This window comes from Rana temporaria, chromosome 13 (genome assembly GCF_905171775.1).
Source record: "Rana temporaria chromosome 13, aRanTem1.1, whole genome shotgun sequence".
In the NCBI taxonomy this organism is placed as follows: Eukaryota; Metazoa; Chordata; class Amphibia; order Anura; family Ranidae; genus Rana; species Rana temporaria.
This window is the reverse complement of record NC_053501.1, coordinates 24,182,329-24,203,097: the sequence shown is the minus strand read 5'-3', so window position 1 is coordinate 24,203,097 and position 20,769 is coordinate 24,182,329. Positions and strand designations below refer to the sequence as shown.

At 45.0% G+C, this 20,769-nt stretch overlaps 2 protein-coding genes across 6 annotated transcripts in view; one reads left to right on the top strand and one right to left on the bottom strand.

Moving 5' to 3' along the window:
* Positions 1 to 1,568, top strand: part of SAV1 (salvador family WW domain containing protein 1) — a 28,311-nt gene extending 26,743 nt beyond the window's left edge. For both annotated transcript variants that reach the window (XM_040332188.1, XM_040332187.1), the window contains one exon: positions 921 to 1,568. In XM_040332188.1, coding sequence (XP_040188122.1) covers positions 921 to 1,119 — 199 coding nt within the window. In that variant the 3' untranslated portion in view covers positions 1,120 to 1,568. The remainder of the gene's footprint in view (positions 1 to 920) is intronic.
* Positions 1,569 to 14,533: 12,965 nt separating this feature from the next.
* Positions 14,534 to 20,769, bottom strand: part of ATL1 (atlastin GTPase 1) — a 67,376-nt gene continuing 61,140 nt past the window's right edge. For 2 of the 4 annotated variants that reach the window (XM_040333904.1, XM_040333903.1), the window contains exons 14-15: positions 17,833 to 17,847; positions 14,534 to 15,210 (exon numbers count right to left, since the gene is read on the bottom strand). In XM_040333904.1, coding sequence (XP_040189838.1) covers positions 15,103 to 15,210; positions 17,833 to 17,847 — 123 coding nt within the window. In that variant the 3' untranslated portion in view covers positions 14,534 to 15,102. The other 2 variants (XM_040333906.1, XM_040333905.1) reach the window with 2 other exon arrangements.

The window sequence follows — 20,769 nt, the reverse complement described above, 5'->3', positions numbered from 1 at the left end:
TTTTTTCTAGCACTTTTTGCTGTGAAAATGACAGTGGTCCCAAAAATGTGTCAGATGTGTCCGCCATAATGTCAGTCACGAAAAAAAAACGCTGATCACCGCCATTACTAGTAAAACGTTTTTTATAAAAATGCCATAAAACTATCCCCTATTTTGTAAATGCTATAACTTTTGCGCAAACCAGTCAATAAACGCTTATTGCGTTTTTTGTTTTTTTACCAAAAATATGTACAAGAATACGTATCGGCCTAAACTGAGGAAAAAAAACGTTTTGGGGGGATATTTATTATAGCAAAAAGTAAAAAATATAGCATTTTTTTTTTTTCAAAATTGTCGCTCTATTTTTGTTTATAGTGCAAAAAATAAAAACTGCAGAGGTTATCAAATACCACTAAAAGCTCTATTTGTGGGAAAAGACGCCATTTTTTGTTTGGGAGCCACGTCGCATGACCGCGCAATTGTCAGTTAAAGCGACGAAGTGCCGAATCGCCAAAAAAGGGGGACCACAAAGTGCTGAATCGCAAAAAAAAGGGGGGCCTGGTCCTTTACCTGTATAATGGTCTGGGTGCCAAAACTGATGTGTTTTTTTTTTTTTTCTATTGCCAATAGGCAATGACAGCATGCATATAGAACACAAATCGTTATTGTCTGTCGGTTCTACTGCACGGATCGTTCATGTGACAGATTTGCCTTTTTTATTTTTTTGTGTATATATATATATATATATATATATATATATATATATATAATCATTTTTTTTTTTTTTTTGGTGTAATGTATTTGCCCATCAATTTTTATAATTTCTCACACTGACTGTTGTTCCTAGCTCCGATTCTATGTCTTCAGCTGCAGTTGTATAAGCTTCCTGTGCATTTATGCAATGCTTCTAAAATAAATGTTTTCTTTCTTTCTGCTCGCAGATATGACCACATCTTGAAGTGGGAACTCTTCCAGCTGGCAGATCTGGACACATACCAGGGTATGCTCAAGCTGCTTTTTATGAAGGAACTGGAAAGAATAGTTAAACTGTATGAAGCCTACAGACAGGCGCTGATCACGGAGGTGGAGACGCGGAAACAGAGACAGCAGTGGTACGCTCAACACACCAAGAACTTCTGATGTATCTGATCTTTTACCCCCCCTCATTTCCTCAGGACTGGAAAGTCACCCCTTTTGTCACAGAGGGGGGGCTGTTGTGCCTTAATGGCCCATTCCTGTATCAAATGTGCTTTTAAACACTACATAAAGGGAACGTTGCAGTGGAGCAGATGCAAGAGGAGGCCCACGTGTCAGTCCAGTGCTGCTGAATATCCTGCAATAAGCACACCTGGGGCTCCTTAAGGATGGACTTACCTGAGCCATGAAAGCTTTGGGTATTCAAGCAGCTTCAACCTGTACTCACCCAGGCAGCAATGTTATCAAAGCAGCTAATGTTCATGAGACTGAAGCCATAAAGGTCCTCCAAGTGGACTCAAACTCTAAAATTATTTGCATAGTTTCCCCCATGTGCTAATTTTAAGTGCCTGGAATAGCTGAAAATGTTACCTTAAAGTGTATCTAAAACTTCAGGGAAGGGTTAGTACCTTGGCCAGGTTTTTATTCCTTTGCCCCTGCTGGGGGGGTGGTGGTTCACCCCATTGGTCTTACAGCAGTAGTAAAGTTTGCACTGCATTATAACACCGTGTTTCTCAACTCCAGTCCTCAAGGCGCCCCAACAGGTCATGTTTTCAGGCTTTCCATTATTTTGCACAGGTGATTTGATCAGTTTCACTGCCTTGGTAATTACCATAGCCATTTCATCTGAGGGAAATCCTGAAAACATGACCTGTTGGGGCGCCTCGAGGACTGGAGTTGAGAAACACTGTTATAACAGACTTGCCTATGTCTCCGCTGCCAGGGCTTCCATCTTTCCCCAGTCTCCCTTCAAGGTTTGAATCCACGGGCATGCGAACAGCGGGGTCACGATTGCGGCACAGAGCTCTGAATGAATGGCGTGTGAAATTGCTTTCTCTAATCTGGGGGTCTCCAGACTTTATAAACGGGTGAGAGGGTGGACTGTGACCAGTGGGAGTAAAAAAAAAATAGCCCTGATGTCGGTGAAAGTAAACGATGCCACATCTTTAGCGATGGGAATAATGTCCCATCATTGGTGTCGGTGGCAGAAATAGTGGCCCATTGTTGGTGTCCGTGAAAGGAATTGCACCCCTATTGGTGGTTTCAGTGGGAGGACTAGTGCTCCATGGTTGGTGTCAGTGGCATAAATTATGCCCCAATTGTCAGTGCCATTAGGAGGAATAATAGAAAGGGTTGGATAAAATCAAGCAAAGGGCCACAGTTTGGAGACCACTGTTCTAATCTAACTGCACACTGAGCTTTTTACACTATGCATTGGAAGCTTCTGTACGTTGGATAAAGCCCGCCTCATTTCCTGTCTGGTGGACGTCCAGCATCTTCTAGTCTTTCCTCCCCAGCCTGATTGTCCCTACCTGGCCCTTTTTCATTTATTGTATTTTACATTTTTCATGGAGGGTCAGCAGTGCATGTGAGCGCTACCTACGATGTGCTTTAGCTTCCCCAGGAATGCCTTCTCTCCTCCAGACTGGTATCCACCTATCCATACGTTTTGATATTATTTTTATAACTCCACCCATGGTTGTCCAAAGTGGCTCCAAAACAAAATTGCCGTCCTTTCTTTCCTACAAACAGAGCTTTCTTTTGGTGGTATTTGATCACCTCCTGCGGTTTTTATTTTTTGCGCTATAAACAAAAATAGAGCGACCAATTTTAAAAAAAAAGCAATATTTTGTACATTTTTCTATAATATCCCCAATTTTAATTTTTTTTTTTAAAGTGTATGTTTGTGTGTGTATGTGTATATGTGTGTGTGTGTGTGTGTGTGTGTGTGTGTGTGTGTGTATATATATATATATATATATATAATTACATTTTTTTTTTTAGTTTAGGCCAATTCTACATATTTTTGGTAAATTTTATTTTTAATTTTTTTGCAATAAGCATTTATTTATGGGCTTGCGCAAAAGTTATAGCGTATACAAAATAGGGGGTAGTTTTATGGCATTTTTATTATTTTTTTACTTGTTATGGCGGCGATCTGTGATTTTTTTTTTTTTGTTTTTTTAACATGACTGCGACATTATGGCGGACACTTTTGACACTATTTTGGGGCCATTCACATTTATACAGCGATCAGTGCTATAAAAATGCACTGATTACTGTGTAAATGTGACTGGCAGTGAAGGGGTTAACCAGTAGGGGTGGGGAAGGGGTTAAGTGTGTCCTAGGGAGTGATTCTAACTGTTCGAAAACATGGCTTACTGTGACACGTCGCTGCTCCCGATGAGAGGGAGCAGAAGATGAGTGCTGTTTCACTAGGCAGAACAGGGAGATGCCTTGTTTACAAAGGCGTTCTGCCGTTCCGTGACCCGATCACAGGACACCGGTGGACATCGAGTCCGCGGGCACGGTCATGGAGACTGTGGCGGGCGCAGGTTCAAAGCAACGTATATATACACTTTGCTTTTCCTGCCTGTTCCATTCTGCCAACGTAAATGTGTGTGAAGCAGTCGGCAAGCGGTTAAGGAAATTTGGTAAAAACTTGGCATTCTGGTTTATATTTTAAAGTGGCTGCTAGACCCAAGACCTTTCCCATGTGAAAGAAGCCAGAAATCTGCCATATATGAGCAGGGTGGATTTGATTTAAATAAAGCTGATTTAATTCACGATTTGTATCGCTAGTAAAAAGGCTTGATTTAAAATGAACTTGATTTTAAATCAAAACTTTTTTAAAGAGCAACTGTCATCTCTGTTCTGCAGCAGCTCCTCAACCCGCTGTTGACTCACCGACAGTCCCATTCACAACAAGGTGGGGGACGTGGTGGCAGCAGGTGAGTGGATGCCCGCTAACAGGCGCTGCCATTATGGATCTGAAATGACAGGTGCTCTTTAAATGTAAGTCCCCATTCACATCTAGGCGTTTTGTCGCCTGTAGTGCGACGCCGCTGCCGCCAGGGATGAAAAGACATTGCCCTCTATGTAGATGGTTCACATCTCCACGCCGAACGCCTGTCGCCTGCCACCTGAAAAAAGGTCCCGGACCTTTTTTTCAGGCGGCTTTCGGCGTTCGGGAACCATCTCCATAGAGGGGCACATCTAGGCGGACAATCGCAGCGTTTTGTCGCCGCAAATCGCGGTACAAAACGCCGCTTTTTGCCGCCGCAATTCGCGGGACAAAATGCTGTGAATTTGTCTGCCTAGATGTGAATGGAGCCTAAGGACTTATTCCTGTTTGGTAGTTAGAATCTTTATTATTTGTAAACAATATGAAGGTTTCCTATTTAGAATAATCTGTCAGGTTAGTAAAACGGCAATCAATTTAATCATACAGTTTGAAGTGTACATAGATTTGCAAAACAATGGGATAAAGTAATATTCCTGAACTTTATCTCATGGTTACTGTGAAATTGTGTGAATGCATCAACGCAGTGCATGTTATCTCAGCTTGCTGAGCTTGGATTCATTTGAGTTTACCAAAAATGTAAATATTGCAGAATACAGTATATGACCTCATGCTATATAAACTAAATTATTAATCTATCTTAAATAGAAAACTATCTTTAAAAGAAAAATTGGATCCGAGAATGGCGCTAAATCGCAAATACAACTAAACAAGCTCTCATGAAATCCTGCACCAGATTGAATATTTATGCAACCATTGCTGGAAAAAGCTGCTACTTTAAACACAGGATTATAAATAAACCTGATATGCAAAAGTAATAGAAAGGTCAGTAAAATACAAATAATAAATATTAAATGTTAATATAGACCAGGGGCTGCCCAACCAGTGGCCCGCGGAGACCTCTGATGTGGCCCGCGACCTCCTGCTCTGGGATAAAGTAGAATAGAATACTATTATTAAAGGTCAGTTTTATTACTAAAATCACAGGGTATATATGGGGTATATCTGTTCTGTAGGGGTTACTGGGCTGCTTTCAAACTGATCCGCTGGTGAAGAGCAGTCAACCTGCAGGTTACCTGCACTGAGCCATAGACTTCTGTTATTACCTGCGAGTTCGGTGAGCTTTCTGAAAGTGCACCAAACCTGCAGAATATAATAGAAGTCTCTTGCAAAGTGCAGGAAAGCCAAAGGTACATTGTGTTGCAACAGCGGTGCAGGTCAACTGCAGTGCATCTGTGTGAAAGCAGCTTTGGGTCCCTTTCACACGGTCAGTCTCACCCAATTGGACTCTCCATTTACTTTTAAGGAGTAGCAGATGTAAACCGACTTGTGTCCTACCTCCAATCCAATCCGCAAAAAAAAAAGAGGAGTATAGTGGGCTGTGTCCGTGTCCGCTCTGCATATACAGAGCAGACACGAACCTGCCATCCGCCTACTCCGCTCATTGTGGCCTGCGACCGGTTACCAAGTCACTAAAGTGGCCCTCGCTCTTCAAAAGGTTGGGCATGCCTGATATAGACCAAATAGCGCTTTAGCATAAATAAATATACATGATTTCTGATAATACAAAGTCCATGTAATGAGATCACAAAAAATAATAAGGATTGATCTGTGTAAACGGTCCACTTAATCCCAAAGCGAGAGAAGTAGAAGGAAATCTTGCTGCGGTCCTGTATGTCACCACCACACACGTGCTCAGAGAAAACTATCTTTGATGGATTTTTACTCCGAAAACATTTTATTAAAAAAAATCTGATTTAAATCCAAAAAATCCACTTAAAAAAAAAATATATATATATATATATTTTTATCCAACCTGTAATATGAGAGATGCCTGGATAAAATTGCTACCAGATGTCACACATAAGATGACCTTCGGGACACCCTACTGACCACCCTCACTTTTAGGCTGCATTCACACCTAATCACGGCGGTTTGTCCCGCGAATTGCGGCGACAAATTGCAGCGTTTTGTACCGCGATTTGCGGCGACAAAACGCGATTTTAACCCCCAGGTCCACATCTCCTATGCCGAACACCGAAGCCGCCTGAAAAAAAGGGTCCGGGACTTGTTTTGAGCTTCAGGCGTTCGGCGTGGAGATGTGAACCATCTCCATAGAGGGCAATGGTATTTCTCCCCTCCAGCGTATCGAGCATCGGGCGTAAATACGCCTAGGTGTGAATGGAGCCTTAGCCCCCAAAAAATTGGTCACAGACTTTTGGAACAAGAGTCGGAAATGTAAGGTATGAGGACAAAAATAAACAGATTTCAAGTAAAAGGCACAAAGATATGCATGCATAATTAGGAGTGATGCCTTGAAAGTATCAAGCAAAAAATATTTAGCTAACATCGCTGAATGTCTGGAGGTGGAGGCATGATCAATAAGGTGGGTGTTGCGTCATGGTGTATGGCTTGTAGTGTGAGAGTGTCTGGAGGTGGAGGCATGATCAATAAGGTGGGTGTTGCGTCATGGTGTATGGCTTGTAGTGTGAGAGTGTCTGGAGGTGGAGGCATAAGGTGGGTGTTGCGTCATGGTGTGTGGCTTGTAGTGTGAGAGTGTCTGGAGGTGGAGGCATAAGGTGGGTGTTGCGTCATGGTGTGTGGCTTGTAGTGTGAGAGTGTCTGGAGGTGGAGGCATGATCAATAAGGTGGGTGTTGCGTCACGGTGTGTGGCTTGTAGTGTGAGAGTAAAATAAGCCTCAGCACTTTGCATGCCCTGTACACTCTGTAACCCCAAAATATCAGCATTCTGCACTCCCTGAATCCACACTACACAGAACTCTGCACCCCCAACACCCTGCAACCCTTGCTTCCTCTCTCCGTTCTTTTAGCAGGCCTCTTTCTCTTACAAGTGGAGTTTGCCCCTATTCCTTCTGCCTGGAAGCTACTGCTGATGCACTTGATGCTGGTGTGACTATTTGACTTTGCTGGGCTTGTTCTGCTGCTTGCGGTCTCTGGTGCCACTGCTTTCCGCATTCTTTAGCAGCAGCAAAGCCCATCTCCACTGCCCCCTTCACCTGGTTTGCACAGCTCAGTGAAGGCCCATCCCTGAGCTAGGCTTGAGCCTAGGTTCACACATATGTGAAGTGGGAAGCAGCTCGGTTCCAGCGCCGGTTCCCTCATCGCATCTCCCTTGCAGATAGTTCATACTGCCCTCTGCGAACTGCTGCGGGTGTCAATACAATATTAATTACACCGCCAGATTGGTTCACAGACCTCAGTGCGAACTCGCATAGAAATCAGATTGCATTGGTGAGAACACCCATGTGATCTGTTTCCAGTGCAGGGGAAAAAAAAGTCCCTGCACTATTTTTCTGTGAATCCAATGCGAGTTCAGCCATACAATTCTATGGCTAAACTCGCATTGCACAGATATCGCATGCAGTGCGGGTGCGAATCATATGCGATGTCCGTTCGCACAAGTGTGAACCCAGGCTGAAACTGCACTTACTGTGACCCAAGGCCTGCAGCCGCTCCCCAGTTCACATAGGCACTGACAGCTGTGAGGGCTGCTCTGTATCTGAGTTGGTGACTCCATTGCAGATGGAGCCGCAAGAAAAGGTACCCTCTACTCCAAATGCATTGATAAATGGCTGCTAGACCTCTAGTCCCGTATGTGAGATGTCTGGACAAAATTGCTCCCAAACCTCTGTCCTATCTGAGAGATGCCTGGACAAAGGTCTGTTGACTCTGAGAAATGGCTACTAGACCTCTAGTCAAATGTGAAATATCTGGACAAAATGGCTACCAGACCTCTTTTTTATATCCAAGAGATGCCTTGATAAATTGATACTAAGTGGGAGATTTACTAAAGCGGGTGTACGCAGAATCTGGTGCATATTAACTAATCATCTTCTAGGTTTTAGCCCACGTTTATTTTGGGCCGATTCGGCATGCAATATGACGAGCCAAATCGGAGACTTACTACCGGCAATAGCACCGCCCGAATCAGTGTGACGCCGATTTTGCAGCACCACACCGATTCCTGTACTACTTTTGCTGACTTTGGGGGCGACTTCAATAGACCTCTGTGCAGGAATCCACACAGATGTCGGTCACATCGCCCCCGAAGTCGGACTGAAATCGATTTCAAACCTGCCCTCGGTGGGAGCGTGGGCTTTTTGTCAAGGCTTTATTGGACAAGCTGACATTAAAGGGCTGATTGGTTGCTCTGCACAGCTGCACCAGTTTCTGAGTACACCAACTTTTAGTAAATCTCTAGTCACATATGTGATGTCTGGGAAAAAATGGCTACCAGGCCCCTTTTATATCGGAGAGATGCCTGGACGAATGGGCACACAACATCTGTCATATATGGGAGATGCCTAGACAAATGGGCACACAACCTCTGTCATATATGGGAGATGCCTAGACAAATGGGCACACAACCTCTGTCATATATGGGAGATGCCTAGACAAATGGGCACACAACCTCTGTCATATATGGGAGATGCCTAGACAAATGGGCACACAACGTCTGTCATATATGGGAGATGCCTGGACAAATGGGCACACAACCTCTGTCATATATGGGAGATATCTAGACAAATGGGCACACAACCTGTCATATATGGGAGATATCTAGACAAATGGGCACACAACCTCTGTCATATATGGGAGATACCTAGACAAATGGGCACACAACCTCTGTCATATATGGGAGACAAATAGGCACACAACCTCTGTCATATATGGGAGATACCTAGACAAATGGGCACACAACGTCTGTCATATATGAGAGATACCTGGACAAATGGCTACCATACTTTTCACGTATGAGAAACAAAATGGCTTCTTGTCCCATAAGAGAGGGTTCCCTGAGCTCTGTCACGTGAGCAATGCCTGGACTAAAAGGCTACCATACTTGTGGAGATGCCTGACCAAAATATCTGCTAGACCTCTCATATCTGCGTAATGCCTAAGCACTGCCACATACAAGGGCTGCCTGGATAAAAAAGCCGTGTTACCTTTTTCTTCCCGATACCCATGGACTAAAATTCTTCACTGATGGAACTGGAAATAAAGAGGAAGCCTTGGACTGGTGTGGAGATGTTTATTGGGGATTCAGTGAATACATCATATAATGCCCCCCACAATTCTGAACCAATGTCTGTGTACAATTTGTGAGGATATAACCAAAAAAAAACCTGGTCCGAAGGATTTCTTCCCCTCCCCCATACATTAGCAATATCATATTTATTATACCATCATGTGACTGAGATGTAGTGTGTACTCTAATGCAATAATTACTATGCAGACTTTTTTTTTTATATCAAATGTTAGATAGCAACAAAATAGAAAGTATGTGTGTTATTTTTGTATCTAAGCCTATTCGTTCTTGATGAAATACTTGTGATAATGTGACTATTAAAGCTCACTAAAATACACAATTCAAATGAATTGGCATTATTTCATGCATTTATTTTATTAGTACAATTATAGATGTGAATTTTATATTAATGGGTCGCCTCTTTTGTGTGTTTTTAGCAAAAAAAAAAAAAATATTTTGTACAGCTTTTGCTGAATTTGGTTTATTAAAGTGGACTTTTAGTCAGAAAATGAAGTCCTGCTAGATGACTTCAGGCTGGCCCCTTTTGCAGGTATGTAAAACAGAAAAAAATAAGTGCATATACTGATTAAAATCCAATAATACACTGTCTCACCCTGCTTTGCACATGCTCAGTTGCTCTCCATTTTTAGGCACTGCTGAGTTTGTAAAGGCCGTTCTGCTGACTGCCTTAAAGTGATACTAATGGTTCCTTTTATTTTATTTTTTAAATAACAAGTATGTCATACTTGCCTCCACTGTGCAGCTCGTTTTGCACAGAGTGGCCCCGACTATCTTCTTCTAGGGTCCCTCAGCGGCTCCTCCCCACATTAGATAACCCCCTAGAAGAAGCGTTCTCCCGAGGGGGTTACCTTGCGGGCGCGCTCCCGAGTCATACACTCTGTGTCCATAGCGCCTCCCCTATAAAAGAAACATCAAAGCATCGGCGCGTCATTCGCTGAGCTGTGCTCTGAATGGATGGATGTTCTCATCGCTGGACCAATCGTCCGTCGCTGGAGACATCACCCGGCGCTGGATAGAGACAACGATGGAGCAGGGAACATCATCGATTGTCTATTTTCACCGCTGGATTTTTATTTGGTTTAATTAATAAAGTAATTTGATGAGTGTGTTTTTTTTCCTGAAAACGACTATTTACACTTCCTTCGTGAAATGGTAGGGGTACAGTGCCCCCATTACCATTTCACACAGGGGGGGGGCAGGATCTGGGGGTCCCCTTTGTTAAAGGGGTCTTCCAGATTCTGATAAGCCCCCTGCCCGCATACCCCCACAACCAGCGGGCAAGGGTTGTGGGGATGAGACCCTTGTCCCCATCAACATGGGGACAAGGTGCTTTGGGGGGCACCCCAAAGCACCCTCCCAATGTTGAGGGCATGTGGCCTGGTGCGGTTCAGGAGAGGGGGGGCCGCACTCTGTCTCCCCCTCTTTTCTGCGGCCGGCCAGGTCAACGTGCTCACGTAAGGGGTCTGGTGTGGATTTTAGGGGGAACTCCACGCCATTTTTTTTTTAAATTTGGGGTGGAGTTCCCCTTAAAATCCACACCAGACCTGAAGGATCTGGTTATGGATATTTAGGGGGAACCCCACGTCATTATTTTTTTTAAATTGACGGCGGGGTTCCCCTTAATATCCATACCAGACCTAAAGGGTCTGGTTATTGAATTTGGGGGGACCTCCGCGCATTTTTTTTCCCGGACCCAAACTTTCAGCAATTATTCGGGTCCGGGTTCGGGAAAAACCCAAAGTCCGTACCGAACCGGAACTTTACAGTTCGGGTTCGCTCAACCCTACTGGTTTATACTGCTACGTGCTTCATTAAATAACTTTCCCCTTACTTCCTGTTACAGTGACTATGGTGCCCTGGTGTCCGTGGGAGTAAAAAATACTACCCCAGCCTTGGTGAGCAGTGTGGGGGGGGGGGTGCCCCAATATCCGTGATAAGAAAAAATTAGGGGAGTGGAGTAGTCACCCAACATTCCATATCATTGGGGGGGAATGGTGCCTCATCGTTGCCAACAGTGGGATGATCAGTGCCCTATGATTGGTATCAGTGGGAAAAGAGTGCCAACCATTGCTGTCAGTGGGAGTAGCCGTGCCCCCCATCGCTGGTTCCATTGAAATGAATAGTGCCCTATACCTGGTGTCAGTTCGATTTGGAAAGTCTCCAGTGTTGGTATTTAGTGGTCACTTACATTTGTATATGATCCATGTCCCACAATGCTCCTCTTCATCACAGCTGAAACTATGCAGGCACCATTGGGGATGGCTAAGGTAAAATTCCAAGTGCATGTGTTCTATCAGAATATGCGACCCGTCAGATTAGGTAACAGAAGTGCGTTCCTTTAGCTCAGTGATGGGGAACCTTGGCACCCCAGATGTTTTGGAACTACATTTCCCATGATGCTCATGCACTCTGCAGTGTAGCTGAGCATCATGGGAAATGTAGTTCCAAAACATCTGGGGTACAGAGGTTCACCATCACTGCTTTAGCTGAATACTTACTGCGCATGCGCAGGTTTGCTAATTTGACAGAACATCTGCAGTCATAAGGCACCAGCGGACATCTTACTACACCCAGTCACAGTCATTTAACAAATAAAGCGAGCGTATATAGATCAATATAGTATATTGAGATCTGCCATGCTGTTTTCATGTTACATTTTCAAAGCGTAAAAGGTTTAGCGCTGACCAGTGTGGGGTGTACCAAGATGGCCTCCGCCACCTTCGTACTGCTGGCGTCCAACTTCTTTCAAAATGTAACATTTAAAACAGCGTCACAGATGTCAACATACTATATTTATTTATATCCGCTCAGTTTATTGCTAAAATGACTCTGAAATTCAAGACGTAGCTGGGTGTAGTAATATGTCCGCTGCCGCCTTCTAAAAGCAGGTGTTTTGTCACATTAGCAAACCTGCTACGCATGCACAGAAAGTTTTCAGGTGACAGTACGTCACTTCCGTTACCTAATCTGACTGGTCACCTATTCTGACGGAACACTATACAGAGATACCGGTGTGCAGACAGTTTTCATTGCCTACTCATTTCAGGGACTAAGGTGACCATTTCAGTTTCCTTATTCTTATAATGGTTGTTAACCTTTACATATAGCCAGTGACTGGCCTCAGGTCATACACAGAGATGAAACAAATCCTCCAACATCATAAGCTGTACCTGTTTACCTTCATTCTTCTCTTCTCTACATCCATTCAAAATCTAGACTTTATACTGTACCTTGTCTGAGCTTTCAGAAAGCATGAAGCTTTACACTCTTCAGAATTCAGTGAGACCTGATTGAAGGGAAGGGCACACCCCCCTGTACACTGGAACAGATCTGAAGCTGTCAATCACAGGCTGTGTGCTTCAGATCCCTCCCCAGTCACCTTTTTTCTCTTGGTGTCAGAAAAACCTGTCACAAGTGACTCATGCAAATAGCAGAGGAACAAGGCAGCAGACAGAAATGGCACTTACCCTACGTTCACACCTATGCATTTTTTGGTGCATTTTGTGTTTTGCAGAAACGCACTACGGTCCATTTAACCACTTAAGTACCACCTCCTGCACATATACGTCAGCAGAATGGCACGGCTGGGCACAAGCACATACCCGTACGTCCTCTTTAAGTGCCCAGCCATGGGTCGCAGGCACGCGCCGCAACCCGGCCCAAAGCTCCGTGGCCGCGAGACCCGTGGACCCGAACGCCACTGGAGTCCCGCGATTGGTCCCCGGAGCTGAAGAACGAGGAGAGCTGTGTGTAAACACAGCTTCCCCGTTCTTCACTGTGGTGCTGTCATTGATCGTGTGTTCCCTGATATAGGGAAAGACGATCAATGATGTCACACGTTCAGCCCCGCCCCCTACAGTTAGAAACACATATGAGGTCACACTTAACCCCTTCAGCGCCCCCTAGTGGTTAACTCCCAAACTGCAATTGTAATTTTCACAGTAAACAATGCATTTTTATAGCATTTTTTGCTGTGAAAATGACAATTGTCCCAAAAATGTGTCAAAATTGTCCGATGTGTCCTCCATAATGTTGCGGTCACGAAAAAAATCGCTGATCGCCGCCATTAGTAGTAAAACATTTTTTTTTTAATAAAAATGCAATAAAACTGTCCCCTATTTTGTAAACACTATAAATTTTGCGCAAACCAATCGATAAACGCTTATTGCAATTTTTTTTTACCAAATATAGGTAGAAGAATACGTATCGGCCTAAACTGAGGAAAATATTTTTCTTATATATATTTTTGGGGGATATTTATTATAGCAAAAAGGAAAAAATATTGCATTTTTTTCAAAATTGTCGCTCTATTTTTGTTTATGAGCAAGCAATCGGCACTTAACGGCGCCTGCGCAGTCAGCTCTACACGGCGGGCGCAGGCGCCGTATAGTGCCGACTCGCAGCTCGGCTATTTCCGGAAATCTGGTGACGCGCGTTGTGCGACAGGGGACCTGTTTCACAAGCCGTCAATCATCTAACCGAAGGATAGGAATGCCCAGTCCCGCAGTCATCGGAACCCTGAGGCAGGGATAGGAACGCCCAGTCCCGCAGTCATCAGAACGCGGAAGCCCTGGACAAAATCAGAATATAAAGGTATGTACGGAGAAAAAAAAATGACCTGCCGAAAGTAAATGTCCTTAGTATGCTGGATCTAATGTTAGAAATTAGTTTTTAGGGTGAACCCCCTCTTTAAATGTGTATTTATAGTAGGGTGACCACATTTCTAAACTGCCATTCAGGGGCACACCCCCTCTCTCACCTTCCCCAAAAAAAGATGAGGGTGGGGCGGGGGGTAAATGTGGTCTCGGGGTTTGATGGGGAATTTGGCGGCGGGTTTCTTGTCAGGTGAATGTGCCACTTGCCACCAGATGCAGTGCCGCTTGCCACCCATAGCCTGCTACCAGATGCAGTGCTGCTGTCACTTCCTCTGTATGAGATACATGCGTAGAAGGAAAGGAGTGGTGTCACTATCTGGAGAGTGAAGATCACACCATTCCCTGCTGGGTGCCGGAGAAGGAGGAGGTGCCGAGGTGGGTGAGGACAGCACTGCTGCACCAGGCGTAGGCCTCACTCCTGGTCTCACTGTCTGAGAGTAAATTTGTCACTGGTTGCAAGATGCCAGGTAGCGCTGGCCCTAACAACCAGTTCCGGAAATGTAGTTATTAGGTAGTAGGGGGTGGCTGTGTCCTCTATTTCATTCTGGGACATTGTATTGTGCCAGAATGTTGGGGGCCCGGGACCCAGGACAGACATGTCATTTGCGGGACAGTCCCGGGCAATCCGGGACACGTGGGCACCCTAATTTATAGGTTTGTCAGGATTTATGACTGATTGGCAACCATGGGTTAGTGCATAAGCTCTTACCCTTTTTTATTCACACAAGGAAGCTTCATTCATTCGACTGCAGCATAAGATTACACCCAGGCTGTCTGCCAATAGCATCATTCACATTCTCAAAATCCTCTTTAACATCCTTTTGTAAAACGTTCTTTGTGAAACAAAGTTTATTACCAGGATGTGCATTAACAACAAAAATATACAATGTAATCAATATGAGTGTACAGGCAGCAATAAAGCTTGCAGTAGTGAAGAGCACTGGCCAATGTTTTTGCACACCAGGTGATGGAAACAGGATTTCGATGTGGAACACGGTCCATTTTGTGCTCTAAGACAACATGAGCTATGTGAGGAAAGGCGAGTAACATCTCTTCCAGGAAAAAACCGACTGGATGTAAAATAAAGGACAAGACTGACAGTGAAGTTAGTATATGACCATACATTGGTTTTCAAAATAAATGAGCAAAAGCCATTGTATCTTTACTTTCCTGGTTCGTGGTTGCCTGCCGGTTCCACGTCTTGAGTCCCCAGGAAGCAGGCCCTGAACAATATGGCAGACATGCCAAGACTCCTTACCAGTAGACCAGAGCCTTCCCCAGAAGATAAGGTCTTGACCTCCTGTGAATTTTACGGGGTCAGTGGATACTGAAGTTCATGCAGCTTTTGTCAGTGAGAGTTGCCAAGGTCCTCCAGGCCTGGACGGTGAATCTCAACCTGGCTAGATGTTCTTGTCGTGTTCTTCAGCCACCTCGTGTTGTGGAGCGGGGAAGGCGTGGTGATATAAGTGTCTGTGGGTGGCAGCAGCACTGTAGAGCTTGTACAGAGCCTAAAAAAGACCACCAAAGTCACCAAAAATGGCCTATCAGAGTCTTCCTTTTGTTTTATATGGTTCACTCGAAAAATGTTGACACGGCATCTTTGTCCCCTAAAGCAGGGGGTCACCAAACTTTCAGACTTTGGGGGAGGCAGACTGTGGCAAGTGGGAGCAGAAAATGTACGTATGTCAGTGGGAGCAAACAAGGCCCTATCTGTGGTACTGGGGAAGGAATAGTGCCCCATTGCTGCTGCTAGTGGGAGAAATTGTGCCCCATCATGGGTGTCGGTGAGAGAAATAGTGCCCCATCGTTGGTGTCATTGGGAGGAATTGTGCCTCATCGTTGGTGTCAGTGAAAGGAATTGTTCCCCATTGTTGGTGTCAGTTGGGAAGAACTGTACCCCATTGTTGATGTCAGTGGGCGGAAAAGCGTTCCATCATTGGTCTGATTGGGAAGAATTGTGCTCCATCATTGGTGTCAGTGGGAGAAATAGTGCCCCATTGTTTGTGTTGGAATAGTGCCCCATCATTGGTGTCTGTGTCAGAAATAATGCTCCATCGTTGGTGTCTGTGGCAGGAATAGTGCCCTATGGTTGGTGTCAGTGGGAGGAATAGTGCCCCATCATTGGTGTCTGTGTCAGAAATAATGCTCCATCATTGGTGTCTGTGGCAGGAATAGTGCCCTATGGTTGGTGTCAGTGGGTAGGAATAGTGCCCCATCATAGGTCTAATTGGCAGGAATTGTCCCCCATCATTGGTGTCAAATACTGTAGCTGCTCAATTGTAATAAAAGGGCACTTACCTGTTCATGGATCTAGCATGAAAATTAATGTTTGAGGAAGAGGGGGAGGATTATTAAAAGCAAAACTTTAGGGTGAAGTTTGCTTTAAAGTGGTTCTAAAGGCTAAAGGTCTTTTTATGCATGTAGGTAAAAGCCTTCAGTCTGCAGCTCCCTTCTCAACCTGACACCAGCCATATGATGGTTTGACAGTTTGGTTGAGAACACAAGCAAATGTGACAGTTAGCAACCCCAGCATTCCAGGAATTTAACTGTCGACGGGCTTAGTTCTGCTTTATGATTTACTGCTGCTAAAGGGCTCTGGGCTTCAGCAAAATGGCCGCCTCCAGCAAGAAGAAACAGGAGCAATGCTGGATGCATTTTACAGCACATTTTTGGAGCATAATTATTAATGTGGAATGTATGTTCCTTGCTAAAGAAAATTGTTATGTGTATACTTACCTATTCTGAGAGTGATCCGATCCAGTCCGGTCACATGATCAGCTGTCAGCAGTCGGCTTCAGTCTAGAGGAGGGACAGCCAACAATGGATGCCCCATAATAAGCCTATGGGTGATGTCAGCGCCTAGGTTCTGCAGCCATTCTCACTGATCTTTCTTCTTCATTGAAGCCGGCCGCTGGGAAGATCACATGAATGGACCAGATCGCTCTCAGAATCGTTAAGTATACACATCTTCCTTTTACAGGGTAGATAGATTAGAGACATGAAATTAAGAAGACGTTGCTTTCGAAACCAGCCACCATAACATGAGAATCAAGATCCTCACCCTACGACTAAACCCAGGTGGACAGGGGCGAAACGCATTAGGGGCATGGCCTTTTGGCGGAGACGTGCAGGCTGAAGCCAATGATGGATTCTCATGTTATGGTGGCTGGTTGGGAGATCGGTGTTTTCTTAATTTGATGTATGTGTCGCTCTGGATGGGCATTTTGGTCACCTTCACCCCTCTTCCTGTGGATCTTGAGAATGTAGGGCCAGATTCACAGAAGGGATACAACGGCGTTTCTCTGAAACGCCGTCGTATCTCTCAGAGTATCTATGCGACTGATTCATAGAATCAGTTACGCATAGATATCCCTTAGATCCCTTAGATCCTAAGATCCGACAGGTTTAATTGTCTTACACCGTCGGATCTTAGGATGCAGTACCTCGGCCGCCGCTGGGTGGAGTTTGCGTCGTATTCCAGCGTCGGGTATGCAAATGAGGTTTTACGGCGATCCACGACGGTTTTTCGAGTTTGTTACGTCGTTGCTAGTCTAGTTTCCCCGTCGCAAAGTTAGTCGTTGTTTTACCTGCCCTAACTTTACACAGCCCATGTTAAAGTATGGCCGTCGTTCCCGCGTCGAATTTCAATTTTTTTTTTCTTGCGTAAGACGTCCGGGAATACGAAAGTACGCTATGCACGTCGCCGTTTTCGAAAAAATTACGTCACTTCGCGCAAAGCACGGCGGGAATTTCAAAACGGAGCATGCGCAGTAGGTTTGGCGCGGGAGCGTGCCTAATTTAAATGGCACACGCCCCTTTGAATTACGCGGGCTTACGCCGGAGGCCGCCGGCGTAAGTTTTCACTCAAGTGCTTGGTGAATCAGGCACTTGCGATGAAAACTTGCGGCGGTGTAACGTATATACGATACGTTACGCTGCCACGATTCTACGTAAAACTGGCCCATAATTCCCTGCTTGGGAGCAGAGTTAAAAGTGTAGTCTAAGGTCGTAGCTAGAATAGGGTATAGACGGAGGGGGGGGGGGCAGATTTAAGCTTAGGTAGGAATAGGCTGGACTGTACAGAGCTGTCTTTTATTTACATGTGCAAGTGATGGAAATAAACCACCTACCTCATTGGTGCTCCCCTTTGTCAGAAGCAGTTCAAAAGAAGAAGAAATATCAGGTTAGTGTCCATTTTCCCAACATCAAATGAATCAATGAATCTGAATCAGTCCTTTGAAATGGCAGTACACAGCATAGATGGGGGCGCCTTAATATTTTGGGCTAATATTGATAATGCCGGAGAGTTGAAGGCTAAGTCCACCATTCTGTCCATGTTTTATGTTACACCAATATTTGGGTTGTAACCTGACACACGGTCCTAGTACACAAATATCTCCCCCCTCCCCCACCTTACTGAATTTGGGGGTCCCTGTTGTGTCTCTGGGACAGGAAGTAAAGGAGAATCTCCCAAATGGGACATTCCTTCTCTATCCAAAACAAAACAAAAAAAATGGCTATAGATATATAGCTAGATTCATGTCGGAGAGCCTAACGTTAGGCAGGCGTAGCGTATCGCATACACGCTACGCCGCCGTAAATTAGAGAGGCAAGTGCTGTATTCACAAAGCACTTGCGTCCTAAGTTACGGCGGCGTAGCGTAAATGTGCTGGCCTAAGCGCGCCTAATTCAAATGAGGAACAGGGGGCGTGTTTTATGTTAATGAATCGTGACCCGACATGATTGACGTTTTTAACGAACGGAGCATGCGCCGTCCGTGGACATATTCCAGTGTGCATTGCTCCAAAGTACGCCACAAGGACTTATTGATTTCGACGTGAACGTAAATTACGTCCAGCCCCATTCACGGACGACTTATGCAAATGACGTAAAATTTTCAAAATTCGACGCGGGAACGACGTCCATACTTAACATTGGCTAGGCCAGCTTTTTGGTGGAATAACTTTACGCCTGAAAACGCCTGAAAACGCCTTACGTAAACGGCGTATCTTTACTGCGACGGGCAAGCGTACGTTCGTGAATAGGCGTATCTCGCTGATTTACGCATTCTAGGTGTAAATCAGCGTTCACGCCCCTAGCGGCCGGCGGAACTAGACAGCTAAGATACGACGGCTCAGGCAGTCGTATCTTAGCTACATTTAAGTGTATCTCAACTTGAGAATACACTTAAATGTACGACGGCGCAGGTTCAGAGTTACGACGGCGTATCTACTGATACGCCGGCGTAAACCTCTCTGAATCTGGCTAATACTGTCTGCTGGAACAGCCCTGTTCAAAACATGACCAATCAGAATGGCTTATTCAGTTTGTTTGCCTTGCAGACTCCAACCATAATTTAAAGGGGTTGTAAAGGATACAATTTTTTTTCCTAAATAGCTTCCTTTACCTTAGTGCAGTCCTCCTTCACTTACCTCATCCTTCCATTTTGCTTTTAAATGTCCTTATTTCTTCTGAGAAATCCTCACTTCCTGTTCTTCTGTCTGTAGCTCCACACAGTAATGCAAGGCTTTCTCCCTGGTGTGGAGTGTTGTGCTCGCCCCCTCCCTTGGACTACAGGAGAGTCAGGACGCCCACTAACACACAGCTTCTTTCTCTATCTGCAAGGTATAGAGCGTCCTGACTCTCCTGTAGTCTAAGGGAGGGGGTGAGCACGACACTCCACACCAGGGAGAAAGCCTTGCATTACTGTGTGGAGTTACAGACAGAAGATCAGGAAGTGAGGATTTCTCAGAAGAAATAGGGACATTTAACCACTTAAGGACCCGCTCACGACTATATACGTCCTGTTTTTAAAGATGGATATCTGCTGCCACAACCGAGATATCCATCTTTTCTTTGAGCGGTCCTGTAAACGATAACGGTGGTCTCCGCAGCGGATTCGCCGCAAGATCACCGTTATCGGCGGCGGGAGAGGGGCCCCCCTTCCTCCCGCGCCCTCCGCCGCTTACCAAAGCCGTTGGTAGCGGCGGAGGCGATCGGGTCCTGTCTCCTGCTCAGCTGGGATACGAGTGAGGGCAAGATGGCCCCCACCTGTCCCCATAGCATAGCAGGGCGGAAGTGACGTCAAAACGTCACTTCCGCCCATGCTTCTTAAAGCAATATTTTCTTGTTGTCATTTTTTCAAATGACAATCATTTTTTATTTATTTTTTTGCATTTAAAATGGGGGTTCACCCTTAGAGGGCACTTTTTCCCCTTAGATTCCTGCTCGTTTTCTCTAGGGGAATCGGCTATTTGTATTAAAATATGAGCAGTACTTACCAGTTTTCGAGCTGCATCTTCTTCCGTCGCTTCCGGGTATGGGCTTCGGGAATGGGCATTCCTTCTTGATTGACAGTCTTCCGAGAGGCTTCCGACGGTCGCATCCATCGCGTCACGATTTTCCGAAAGAAGCCGAACGTCGGTGCGCAGGCGCAGTATAGAGCCGCACCGACGTTCGGCTTCTTTCGGCTACGAGTGACGCGATGGATGCGACCGTCGGAAGCCTCTCGGAAGAATGTCAATCAAGAAGGAACGCCCGCTCCCGAAGACCCATACCCGGAAGCGACGGAAGAAGATGCAGCTCGAAAACGGGTAAGTACTGCTCATATTTTAATAAAAATAGCCGATTCCCCTAGACCGAACGAGCAGGAATCTAAGGGGAGAAAAAAAAAAATTTAACAAATGGGTGAACTCCCGCTTTAAGTCTAAATATGGGATCTGAGGTCTTTTTGACCCCAGATCTCATATTGAAGAGGACCTGTCATGCTTTTTTCTATTACAAGGGATGTTTACATTCCTTGTAATAGGAATAAAAGTGATCCATTTTTTTTTTTTTTTCAGTGTAAAAATAAAAAAATAAATAATCAGAAAACAACATTTTTTTTTTTTAAAGCACCCCGTCCAGAGCTCGCACGCAGAAGCGAACGCATACGTGAGTAGCGCCCGCATATGAAAACGGTGTTCAAACCACACAAGTGAGCGAGAGCAATAATTCTAGCCCTAGACCTCCTCTGTAGCTCAAAAGATGCAACCTATAGAATTTTTTAAACGTCGCCTATGGAGATT